This window comes from Equus przewalskii, chromosome 16 (genome assembly GCF_037783145.1).
Source record: "Equus przewalskii isolate Varuska chromosome 16, EquPr2, whole genome shotgun sequence".
In the NCBI taxonomy this organism is placed as follows: Eukaryota; Metazoa; Chordata; class Mammalia; order Perissodactyla; family Equidae; genus Equus; species Equus przewalskii.
In genome coordinates, this window is record NC_091846.1 from 374,646 (window position 1) to 388,193 (window position 13,548).

General features: G+C 40.9%; 1 protein-coding gene across 9 annotated transcripts in view; it reads left to right on the forward strand.

The window, feature by feature from the left end:
• Window positions 1-13,548, forward strand: part of PARP4 (poly(ADP-ribose) polymerase family member 4) — a 131,878-nt gene that overhangs the window by 57,357 nt on the left and 60,973 nt on the right. For all 9 annotated transcript variants that reach the window (XM_070577758.1, XM_070577762.1, XM_070577760.1 and 6 more), the window contains 5 exons: window positions 115-201; window positions 7,473-7,637; window positions 8,351-8,397; window positions 8,572-8,650; window positions 13,299-13,436. In XM_070577758.1, the coding sequence (XP_070433859.1) occupies window positions 115-201; window positions 7,473-7,637; window positions 8,351-8,397; window positions 8,572-8,650; window positions 13,299-13,436 (516 nt within the window). The remainder of the gene's footprint in view (window positions 1-114; window positions 202-7,472; window positions 7,638-8,350; window positions 8,398-8,571; window positions 8,651-13,298; window positions 13,437-13,548) is intronic.

Sequence of the window (13,548 nt, forward strand, 5' to 3'; positions counted from 1 at the left end):
TAGACTCTTAGTTTTCTGTTTTTGCCTAGGTTTCAAGAAACATTGATGGTTTTCCTTATTAAAGTCTGAAATCACTATTCATATTATGACTGGTATAAAAATAATCTTTTCCAGGTTGAGGAGAAGGAAAAAGCCCACCGAGAATACCGAACCGCGATCAGTCAAGGCCACGGCGCTTACTTGATGGATCAGGATGCACCCGTAGGTTTGCTGCTCATCCATTGGTCTGGTGCACTTACTAGAAAGGGAGAAAGAGTTGGAAAATGATGTAAAATATGAAATTCATACCAGAAACTAGGATAATTTATGCTATTTTAGGCCCTAGAGTTTCACTTGCTGTTAGCAAGGGGAAGTCAAGCTGGTCACACACATTTGACTTATCTAAATAAAGAAGGAAATGGCCTCAATATTGCCAAACAAATAAGAAGAGCTATTTCTGTCACTGAGAACTGAGTTTCCCAGAAGTGACAACAAAAGGAAAACATTTGGGATACATAATTTTCATCTTCTGCTCAAGGACTAATGTATTTACATTTTTCCTAGAACTAAGCTTGCCTAACAATTTATCCAATTGTCACCAAATCCTAACCCAGGGAGGTTTTTCTGTAGGGTCCTAAGATAGGTCCAGGTTCTTTCCTTTCTGATTATTTACCTTCGTAGGGATAGAAGGTGGAGAATAAGGAAGAAGGAACAACTATCCTGTCCACTGGATTTCTTTTCTTAAATATAAGATGTTTTAAATGTGCCTCTGGTGCCTTTGGTGTACGCTAGATTCCATTCAGTCACTTTCTAACCAGTATCTCTAGTGTTTTAGTTGTTTTTAAAGACAGGCCACGTGCTTCAGATATCTCTCTGAGGATGACACGTTGACATAGTAGTGTGAAAATTTGATGTTTGGAGGGGGAATTATTAAATACTAACATAGATTTAAGGGATAGATTATTACTTTTGACATCTAAGGTATCCATTTGCAGGATGGGAATAAGCAAGAAAGAGGTCATTGTTAAATAGTTAATAACGCCACCCCCCAGCCAAAGCGCGTGTGTAAAAGCTTGGCGTTCACTTCACAGGCTGCCACTTACCAGGGTGGGGTTATTGTCGTAAATGACTTGGTATGCGCGTTTCCTCCTTGATGCTAACATAGTTCCCTAGAAGCATGGTCCGCAGGAAAACAGACTTCACAAAAGATATTACCTATGGGTAAAGTCTGGTCAGAACCATTGCTAACCAGAGCCTTTGGGTCTCCTAGAATGTATTTTGCCATCCAGTGACTATGCTGTTCTTATACTATGATATTTGATGTTAATAATATAACATATAGTAATCATATAATAATTATTATACAGTAATATGTAAATAATGTTAATATAATATATAAAAATATAGAATTAAATATAGAATAAATACTATAATTGTATGTAATTATTGTATAATAAATATAATAATATATCAGTATTATATGTTATATATGTATTATTGCATGTTTATATATTATGTAAATACATATTATCTGTTAGTCTTCTGATAGTTGGGAACATTATACTTATATATAGCATATACATCATGTGTAATATTATATGTGATAATGTAAAAATAGTAACATATTTTGTGTTATATATATTATATATGTATATAATGTCCCTGACTGTCAGAAGACTAGCCGGTTGGCTTTAGACACCCAGGGCATTGAGTGTTGTGTGGGGATACTTAAGATGACAAACATCATATCAGAAGCGTGGGTAAAGTTGGCAGAAGCTCGTCTCGCAGGAAGACCCGCGCGTGGTGCTCTCCACACTGCTCCCCGTGGCGAGTCCTCTTACTGCTCCTCCACAGTCCTTTTCTTCGCCCCCGTTAGCCTCTCTGTTTCATTCTCAGCAGCAGCTATTTCAATCTTTTATTGTTCTCCTTAAGAAGCAACCTTATCTCTATTTCTGCTACTATCAATAGGTGACCCCTCTTGTTATTTCAAGTAAAAATGATTATAAATCACAAATTCTTTTAGCTTTCCTTCCCTCCAACTCAAAAATGATATCCTCAGTTTCATCTCTCCTTTCCTCCCTGATTATTGCTAATGCTAATCCCTTCTCGTATAACCTTTTCCTAGTGCTTGCTCCATCGATCATTTCCTCTCACTTATATTGCCAATTTCTGCCTCGCTACTTGCATTTTCTTCTTGCCCTATCTGCCCTAAAAAGTAAAGCAGACCTCCCCTTTATCTCTTCTCTCAGCAGACCATTCCTCTCTTTCCCTTCAGCACAAGACTGACTTGTTTTCCTGCTCAGTGTATTGCAGTGACTGCCGTCAGGCCACTGAGCGCTCCCACGGAGGTTCCCTGCAGCTCCCACATGCCGGACAACAGTCGTCCCTAAAGACCCCTTGTAGTGTGACTTTTTGACCACCACTTTCTCTAGTTCAACAACTAAACCAACATTAGTACCTGTGCCGAATGCTAGTGGCTGAAAGCTAACAGATGGGCCCATGTGGAGCTCAGGGTCTCGTGTGGTAAGCAACTCAACAAGTCAGTGTGATGTGTGCTAACACGTGCAGCACGGAGACATGTATTTAATGTGGTAGTGGAACCATGAGGCAGAGGACAGTCAGGGAAGACTTCCCCAGGACAAAGGCCCTCGAGCTCAGTCTTAAATGATAAGTGGGAATTCCCCAGACAAAGTAAGAGGTGAGGACCTTGCAAGCAGAGGGAACATGTCTGCACAGGCTGTAAGAGATCCGAAAGAGCAGAGTTCCTTGGGAAATAGAAGTATTTTGGATTGGCTGGTAAAACTCGCCTTTGAGAAAGAACACTCGGTGGTAATGAGGAGGATGGAGTGGTCTGAGGGACACCTTGGGGCACAGAACACTGTCTTGGGTTGGACAGTTATAACGAGAATACCATAGATGGGGTGACTTTAACAACAATTGATTTCTCACACTTCTGGAGGCTAGGAAGTTCGAACTCATGCTGCCTGCATGGTTGGAGTCCGGTGAAGACCCTCCTCCTGGTTTCCTCATGGGGCAGCAACAGGAAGCTCTAGTCTCTTTCTCTTCTTATGTGGACTCTAACTATATCATTCAGCCTCTACCTTCATGACCTCATCTACACCTAATTACTTCCCAAAGGCCCCACCTCCTAATGCCATCCCATTGGGTGTTAGGGTTTCAACATAGGAGTTTTGGGAGGACACAAACATGCAGTCCATCATAGAGATCAGTTGGTGACTGTTGTGGTAATCTAGACAAGAGGTATAATGAGGGCCTGAACTAAAACAGTGACAGTGGAAATGGAGAGGATACAAAAGATGTGAAAGATGTTAGGGAGGGAACATGCACAGTACTGGTTAAAGATTGGAGGGTGGGAGGGTGTGGCAGAGAGAAGAGTCAAAACTGACACTTGGACAGTTCTGGTGTGGATGTTCATCAAGGTAGGGAGTTGAGAGAAGCAGTTTCTATGTGGGTATGGAGGTCATGAGGGCAGGAGATGACAAGTTCAAGAGACCAAAGGGGACAGGTCCCTGAGGCAGCTGGAAATTTGGTCAGAAGCTCTGGAGAGAGGCCTGCACTGGATGTGGGGCTCTGGGAGTCATCATGGGGGTCCCTGAGATGGCATGGGGACAGACTTGGCATTATGCAGCCCTGGAGCACCTTCCTTTAAGTGTTAAATGGTAAAGGGGGAAGCAGAAAAGGACCTGAGCTGCCAGACCTAGGGAAAGGTCGCTAGCACATTGACTTAAGGAAGCTTCAGTCTAATTTAGTTTAAAATTATATGGGTTTTTTTCTCTGTAAGATTCTTGGGTTAAGGCACAATGAAGAGAGTCTGTATAAATGTCTAGACACAAATTTATATTGGCCCACCTTTGGTATATAAATTAATCTTTCATTTAATACATTTTGAACTCAGGTCAAAAAAAACAGAGTGGAGTGTTCCTTAAAATAAATCAGTAATTAAAAATAAAAATATATTTAAGGGCTGGCCCAGTGGCATAGTGGTTAGGATCGCACACTCCACTTTGGTGGCCCAGGGTTCTGGGGTTCAGATCCCAGGCGTGGAACCACACACTATTCATCAAGCCACACTGTGGTGGTGTCCCATATATAAAATAGAGGACGATGGGCACAGATGTTAGCTCAGTGACAATCTTCCTCAAGCGAAAAGAGTAGGATTGGCAACAGATGTTAGCTCAGGGCCAATCTTCTTCACCAAAAAAAAAAAAAATATATATATATATATATATATATATGTATGTATTTTAAAAACCACATACTTATTAGATAAGATGTCTAAAGCTGATCTCATTCCCTTCCCCTCCAGACTGCTTCCTCCTTCTCTTTTCCTTGTCTCAACAATGGCGTCACCATTTACCCAGTCAGTCAAGTGGGAGAACTGGGATCATCCTTCATGTCTTCCTTTCCCTCTCCTCCATTACCCATTTCCAATTAATTGTTTGTTGAAGTTTCCTACTAAGTATCTGTGGAATCTGCCCATGTCATCACCTTTCCTATCACCGTTACTTTAATGTAGGGCCCGTAGTTACCCCCTTGGCTCGTTGGTATGGTGTGGAAGACCCTCCAAGGCATGGCCTTGCCACTTCTTCAATCTCATCACACTACTTTCTTCTTCCCACTTCATACCCCGATCAGCCTGAGGTGTTTGTAGTTCCCCAAAACATGATGCCATTGCAGAGGCCCTTGTTCTTCTGGTTGGAATGCTCTAACTCCATTTGTTTGCTTGATTTTTTTAAAAATTATTTTTAAAATCTGAGCTTAAACATCTCTTCAGCTAAGGGACAATTAAAGCTTTCCTTCCGTCCCCCAGGAGAGGTTGGGCGCCATTGCTTTCTGCTCCTGTGGCAGCCAGTCCATATCTGACTCATAAATCTTAATATGCTCTTTACAATGATAGAGGTCTAGCTTGTAATCCCAAATATTTAAGTGAGGAAGTAACAGAAAGGCTTAGGTAAAGAGTAAATGGGAAAATAAAGAGAAAATTTAGTGCCAAAACCAAGGCTGGAGGGAGGCTGCCTTTCCTCCCACTGTAGAAAAAAGCTTCCGAGTGAGTGCAGACTCCCCTGTATCAGGAGTGCCCCGTCAGTCTAGACCAGAAACCAGCCCACTCTTAGCCTGTAGGAATTCACACAGGTCCCTTGTCCTGTCCGTCCTCAGAGGGGCTTGTCACTCTTTGGAATTCAGCTTTCTGACAGGTTCAAGACAAGTTAGGATTTTGTAGATAATCTGGCTTATTATAATGGAAATGACCTCTTGCATCTGTCTATATCCTACACAGAAACAGAGCTGCACCCCCACACTATTAAGTAGCAGACTCTCGAATGAACCCCAGCCTTCTGTGCACTTCTTTTAAGGGCGAGCACTATAAACTGTTTTGGTTTTTAAAAAATTTTTAACATATATATTTTTTTACTGCAGTACCGTTGGTTTATAGCATTATATAAATTTCAGGTGTACATCATTATATTTCGATTTCTGTGTAAATTACATCATGCTCACCACCTAAAGACTAATTACAATCCATTACCACACACCTGTGCCTCATCACCCCTTTCACCCATCCCCCCTCCCCTCTTCCCCTCTGGTAACCACCAATCCAATCTCTGTCTCTGTGTGTTTGTTTGTTGTTGTTTTTGTCTACAATTTATGAGTGAGATCATACGGTATTTGACTTTCTCCTTCTGATTTATTTCACTCAGCATAATACCCTCAAGGTCCATCCATGTTGTCACAAATGGCTGGATTTCATCATTTCTTACGGCTGACTAGTATTCCACTGTGTATATATACCACATCTCCTTTATCCATTTGTCCCTTGATGGGCACCTGGGTTGCTTCCAAGTCTTGGCTATTGTGAATAATGCTGCGATGAACATAGGGGTGCATGTATCTTTATGCACTTGTGTTTTCATGCCCTTTGGCTAAATATCCAGCAGTGGAATAGCTAGATCATATGATAGTTCTATTCTTAATTTTTTGAGGAATCTCCAAACTGTTTTCCATAGTGGCGGCACCAGTTTGCACTCCCACCAGCAGTGTTTGAGGGTTCCCTTTTCTCCACATCCTCTCCAACGCTTGTTCTTTCCTGTTTTATTAATTATAGCCATTCTGATGGGAGTGAGGTGATACCTAATTGTAGTTTTGATTTTCATTTCTCTGATAATTAGTGATGCTGAACATCTTTTCATGTGGTTGTTGGCCACGTGTATATCTTTTTTGGAGAAATGTTTGTTCAGATCTTTTCCCCATTTTTAAATTGGGTTGTTAGTTTTTTTGTTGTTGAGATGTATGAGCTCTTTATATATTTTGGATATTAACCCCTTATCAGATATATGGTTTGCAAATATCTTTTCCCAGTTGTTAGGGTGTCTTTCCTTTTTGTCGATGGTTTCCTTTGCTGGGAGGAAGCTTTTTAGTTTCATGTAGTCCCATCTGTTTATTTTTCCCATTGTTTCCATTGCCTGGTCAGACCCATGTCAAAGACCATACTGCCTATGTTTTCTTCTAGAAGTTTCATGGTTTCAGGTCTTACATTCATTTTGAGTTAATTTTTGTGTATGGTGTAAGATAATGGTCCACTTTCATTCTTTTGCATGTGGCTGTCCAGTTTTCCCAACACCATTTATTGAAGAGACTCTCCTTTCTCCATTGTGTGTTCTCTGCTCCCTTGTTAAAAATTAGCTGTCCATAGATGTGTGGTTTATAAACCATTTAATAAGATTCCCTCATTGTTTATTTCCATCCTGCAAATGGATATTTTTTATGTCAAAAGTAATAATTTATCCCTTAAATCTGTATTAATCATTAATATTATACACTCCTAATCTAAACATACCTAATCTTCATGGCAGCACAGTCCAAGTAGAATGGAGGATGTGGCTGGGGTATTAAAAGGTTCTCTGTGTAGGTATCAAAAGAATACATCTAGCGTCTGTTTTTTCTGCCCTGACTAGTCATGAGGTTGTCTCCTCTCCTTATGCAACAATTATCAATATCCCATTAAAAGAAAATGAAGTACTTTTCTAAAAAATAAAATGATGAATTTACTATAAGGTAAAGAATTAAGTGAGGGCCAAGCTTAGGGAAAACTGCTTGAGCTGTACAGCTGCTGGTGGTGCTGGGCGCTGTGGAGTCAGAGAGGCCACCGGTCCTTCAAGAAGGGGCTCCGTGGAGACTGTGCAGCAGAGCTCTGCACGCAGGGCCTCTGGGGCAGAGAGGCCGCGGGGTGCCGCTCCCCAGTCAGGGCAGGGTCCTGCTATGCCCCCTCTGGATGTCACACTGTCCTCCCACTGAGAACGGCTCCAGGATTCTCCTTTAGCACTACCAATGCTTGTCTTGTACACTCTATTCCTGTTTTCTGAGGAGAAAGCTGTCAGACTGTAATTCAAGTGGTTTATGAAATAGAAAGGATCAACTAGCATAGAATGGATATGCTTTTGAGGTGCAGGCTAAGTAATATGTTTCTATTTCAGGACGTTTTTACTGTAAGTGTTGGCAACTTACCCCCTAAGGCTAAGATCCTTATCAAAATTACCTACATCACGGAACTCAGCATCCAAGGCACCACCGCAGTCTTCTTCATGCCTGCCACCGTAGCTCCCTGGCGACAGGACAAAGCTTTGAATGAAAACATTCAGGTATGCATGCTCAAGATAAGAGTTAAAGAAGCTTTTTGTATGTGTGGTTTATGCATAGGGAAGAAAAAATATCTGAAATAATCTAATCTTTTTGGCATAGACTTAATTTTACTGACATTTTAGCATTTAGGCATATGTAATGCTTGTAAAATGAAAATAAAGACATAGATATGCTAAATGGGCATAATATTTTTATTCTGTTCAGTCACTTAAAAAATTTTTGTGTCCGTGCTCCATGTTCATCATGAAGACTTTAGTTAGGGATAAAGAATGCACATAAGCTAAAGAGGAAAATGTAATCCATTCTTCACTCTATTGCCACAGATAGTAGCCCAGAGCTGCTGGTTAACACTGTGGTATGTGTCCTTCCAGACTTCCTAGTTTGTATGTATTCATATAAATTGTGTGTATTTTTGTGTGTGTGTATATATATAGACAGGTATAAATGTCTATGTGTGTACCCACACACACACCCCTAGACATGTGTATAGTTGAAAATCTCTGTCAAAATGGTCATAAATTATCCCTGATATCAGCTGCATTTTAGAAGTTACTATCATTCCGTGAGCAAATGCTCTCTCTCTCTACTCCAAGGTGCCACCAGCTGTCTTGTTGCTGCTGTAGGTTGGGCCTTGGTGAAATTACATTCAGCTTAGTCTCATTGTGAAACTTAGTAGATACTCAGTTATACATGTTTCTTTTTCTTGTAACAGGATACAGTAGAGAAGATTTGTATAAAGGAAATAGGAGCACAGCAAAGGTTAGTACCTCAGACATAAAACCTGTCAATATTCCGTGGATGTTAGTTTTATGGTTTAAATTTTCGTTAAAAATTATATGAAACAAGTACTCAATTATATGAAACAACTTACTATTGTAGTCGTTTTGTGTTTAAGATGTTAGACTAACACAACTTTCTCTTCATTTTTGGTAGTTTCTCTTTGAGTATGTCTATTGAGATGCCGTACGTGATTGAATTCATTTCCAGTGATACACATGAACTGAGACAAAAGGTTGGTAAATCTTTACTTTATTTCTTAAGAGCTCTTATTTTCACATTAATTTTATTTTATCAAAGCAATACATGCACATGGTTTAAAAAGTTAAGTAATGCTAACAACAGCTTCTCACAGGAAGCAGCAGTGTGTCTCCACTCTGCCTCTCCCCCGAACCAGCATCGAGAGACAGGGAACCACTTTATTGATTTATTTTTTTGTTCATAGAAGCTTTGCTCATAATAGCTCCAAATTGGAACTAGGAGAATGGACACATGACTCGTGATATAGCCATTCAATGGACCAGTTTTATTACCAGCAAGAAAAACAAACTACTGATCCACAGCACTATGGATAAATCTCAAAATCATGCTGAGCAAAAAAGTTAGGCATAATACAAACTGTATGATCACATTCACGTGACATTTCAGAAAGGGCAAAACTAGAGTGACAGAAAGATTAGTGGTTGCCCCAAAACGTTCTGTTTCTTGATTGTGCTGGTGGTTTCACAAGTGTGGACAGCCATCAAAACTTATCAAATTGTTCACTTTGCATAGACTCAGCTTATTTTACATAAATTTTACTCCAGTAAAGTTAATAAAAAGTTGTAGTAGCTGAAGCCAGCAAGGGTGCATTGAACTTGGAACTCTCAATATTCCTAGAGAACAAAAATCATTATATCCTCTCTGAAAAGTAAATGAATGATTTTCCTGCTTCTGTGAATCTGCCTTATGAAAGAGAAGTAAAAAATACAAAAATAAAAGCCTTATGCACAAAGATGTTTCCTATTTTATTAAATGAAAGAAAATAATATAATAACAAAAAATCATAATAATAAGGAAGGAGAAAAAAGAAAATAATATTCTGCAATTATTGACATTGACTCTAGGTAAATTATGCTATATGTCCTAAACCAAATCTTGGACAATCTTTTAAAAGGATGCCTATGGAGACAAGTAGATACATGGAAATGTGTGTGATACAATGTTTGGTGAAAGAGCAGAATTTGAAAGCTGTAGACACACTAACTACAGCCACGTGAATCACATGGAAACTCTAGAAACAAACATCAGGTGACAGGAGCTGAACCTAACAGAGGATAGTTTTTCTTTTTTACTTAATATTTTTAATAGTAAGATTATTCTACTTTTTCCCGTGAATGTATGACTTTTGATGAAGTCATAATGTTCGTTAAAGAAAGCGAGAGAGTGAAGGGGGAGGGAGAAGGGACCCCCCTCTCTTCAGAGGGAGGACAGGAGGGAGGGATAGGGAGACAGACACAGAGACCCCACAGTCCCAGTCCAAGAGCTAGGAAGGTCAAGGTTGAGTGAGAATTCTGACTCCTGGGGCACAGTGCAGTGTTAGAATTTGCAGTCAAACATACCTGAGTTCAGGTCATGACTCTACTCCTCCCTAGCCAGGTGGCCAATTCATTGAACCTGTCTGACTCTCAGTGACTCTATCTGTCAGATGGTCTGACCTGCCACCCTTGTGGAATCAATGATGAGGACTGGGCAAGAGAGGCCGCTATGAAAGTCCTTTATAAGCTGTGAAGCTCTATCCACATGTGGGTTCATGATGACCCTCTGTGCTGCTACTTTGCATGTCTCTGTCAGCACTGTGGCTTGCTCAGATGAGGTCATTGGATCCCAAACCTTCCAGTGGCCCTGGATCACATGGTGCAATAACTGTGAATAAACACATGAGGAGTAATTGGGCCCTTGTGTGGATTGTGAAATCAGTGCTCTCTTTTTCCCACAGGTAAACCCCTCCTCCCTGCCTTCTTCCCCAAGGCCTAACCGGCAAGAAATCCCCTGGGAGCAGAGAGCTCCCTAACCTCCAGAACTCTCTCTGTCCCTGTCTTCCTGCCACCTGGCGCTGGGGCCAGTAAGCCAGACTGCCGACTGAGATACGCAAGGCAGCAGTGTAGAGAATCCCACGAACCCACATGTGGACAGAACTTTACACAAAGGACTCTCATTCCAGCCTCTCTGGTCCTCACCATTGATTCCACTGAGGTTTTCTGGGCCCCTGAATCCAGTGGATACAGTTATGGGAGAGACATGGTCCCCTAAAGCTGAGTTGCTCACTTGGGCAGCACCACGGACAGCTCTGTGCCCACAGGCCTGCCTCCCAGCGGGGCAGGGGTCCTAGGGTGGCCCTAGCGATTACAGTCCATTCTTGCTGGTGATAGTTATATTCTATACAGTAGCCACAAACACTGAAGGAGCAAACACCAAGCCACGGCTCCTGGGGGAGATAGAGGGTGGGGTTCCTGCCAGCCTCTGACCCCAACATTTTCGTCAACCAATCCAAACATAACCTTGTTTTATGTGAACCACTTTAAATATTTTAGTTCTTTTCTAGTGGCCTCCAGAGTTTTAAATAATAATTTTTTACTGCATGTTCTTGATTCATCTGTTTCAAAAGTTATCTTTTGACTTCCTATTGTGGTAGATGAAAATCACCTCTCTCACCCCCTCTGCTCACCTCCCTCTCCACTTTTTCTCTCCCCTTCGTTCCAAAAGTTATATCACAATTTTTGGCTAAATCAATAGTCAATGTTTAAATTATTAGAACCATGTCAATGATGTTTACGTTGAGCCAAGACATGTATTATGATAACATAGTCTTTTTTTTAAATCTATTTACATAGTATTTCCTGAAAAAAAAAGGTTGCCTTTTTTATTTGCTTAGTTTTCCAGGACTGTTTCTTCTCATGTGCTCTAACATAGCCATTAAAACCCCTCTCAATACTATTTTTCACTATTGAATGCATCAGATAATCTGTCAATTCACTTTTTCCCCTGAGACCTCCTTCCTCCCGAATCTCCACTCCCCACCAGCTTGTTGCCGTGGGGCAGCTGCTCCCCTCGGGTCTCCATTTAATGTTCTTGTTCTGTTCCCTCCATTTGGCAAAGCACAACCTCCATTAACTTCCTAGTAAGAGTGTACGGGCAGCAGTATCTAAAAATATCCACACGAGACACAGAACGCTTGTTAGCTGCTCTGAGGCGAGTGGGGGAGTGGCCGAGAGCCCTTGACTTGAGCCCCGGCAGCTGGCTGGCTATTTGGTGGTGTGTCTGATGGTGGAGTTTCAGCCCTTCTGTGTTATTCAGAAGTCCTCTAGGGTGTTCACAGAGGACGACTGGGGAGGGTGACGAAGAGCCCCACATCTTAGGATGTGACTTTCCTTCATTCCCTTGTTTGCTGCCCTGTACACCTGTGCTTCATTGTACCTGGATTCCCAAGTCTGGATTCTGTTTGGTTGAATTTCTCTAAATAATAAATCTTCAGTTTCCTTTAGTGAGAGAACAGGGTGCTGGCTGCTTGTCTTCTTGGAGCCAGGAGGGAGCCTGGGGATCCGACAGCTTAGGACAGAGTCTATCCAATAGTACTGCCTGCAGTTTTCTGCAGTACCTGGTGCCTCTAAGGTGTGAGCCTTCCCAGGTTGCTGTAGGGCTGTTGAGCCCACTGCTTGTGGCTGTCCCCTCCACAGGACTCAGGTCGTAGCTTCCTCCACTCTGGCTAAGTCACCTACCATGCCTCTATCAACTTTGCATCTTCTTAAAATTTGTTGACATCTTTCGTCTGCTATTATCTTTGTTTCTGTTCTCAATATCTTTATGAGTTTATACCCTTTTATTGTAGGGAGTTTTAGGCTTTTGCTAGGGAATGGAAATAAACACATGTATTGAATCCCTCCTGAGCAAGCAGCCCTCTGTTTCAGATAGCTTTTGCTATATAATAGACAATCTCAAAACTTTGTGGTTTAAAACAACAAGCTTTTGTTATTTCTCACAGTTTTGTGGATTGGCTGGGCAGCTCTTCTAGGCTGGGCTGGCTTGGCTGGGACAGAATGGTCTAGAATGGTCTCACTCCCATACCTGGCTGTCGGCCTAGTATCAGCTAAGTTGATGGCCATATGTCTCTCATCATCCAGCAGGTTAGCTCAGGTTCATTCATATGGTAGTGGAAAGTTCTCAGTAGCAACAAGGGAGGGCAAACCCCATTGATCAAACACTCTTCAAGCCTCTCCTTACATCATGCCTGCCAATATTTCACTGGCCAAAGCAAGTCACATGGCCAACTACAGATTCAAGGGCAGAGAAAAGATACTACCTCCTGACAGGAGGAGCTGCAAAGTCACATAGCAAAGGGGCGAGCACACAGGAATGGAAAGACCATGTGGTCCTTTTATAATCTACTACATTGCCTTTATCATTTTAAAGCTTATCATCTACATTTTCAAAAGTTATATTTATGAAAATATAATTTTAAAATAAGATGTAATTGTAAGATTTCTGTTGAATTTTCTATTTTACTATTCTAAGTTATGATTATTTGGTGTACTTTCTGCAGTATGCAGATAAGTCTGACTAAATACACAAATCTAGAATCTTTGGATCCAGGGTTTGAGACTGTCTCAGACTCACCTAAATTTGACTGTGTATATGAACCTTAGAAGTTCAGGAGGGTAACTATATGATAATATTCACACTTCTAAAACCTACAGTTCATAATTTTAGAATTTATTACCACGTTGTTGATTCTTAATGGAGTTAGGTAGATTATGCAAGAGTTTGCTACTTGACAGGTAAGTGCAAATGGATAATATGGTATGATTCCCTTATTTACTTTGTTCTCATGGTTGTTTATTTTCTAGAGTACAGACTGCAAAGCTGTAATTAGCACCGTGGAAGGTAGCTCCTTAGACAGCAGTGGATTTTCTCTCCACATCGGTTTGTCTGATGCATATCTCCCAAGAATGTGGGTTGAAAAACATCCAGAAAAAGAAAGTGAGGTATAGTACTTCTTACTTAAAAGTAGGAGACACTGTTGAAAAAATATTTCAGAATAGACTATTTAAATTTGGAAATTATTGATAGTCCTGAAAAACTAGCATTACAAAATGA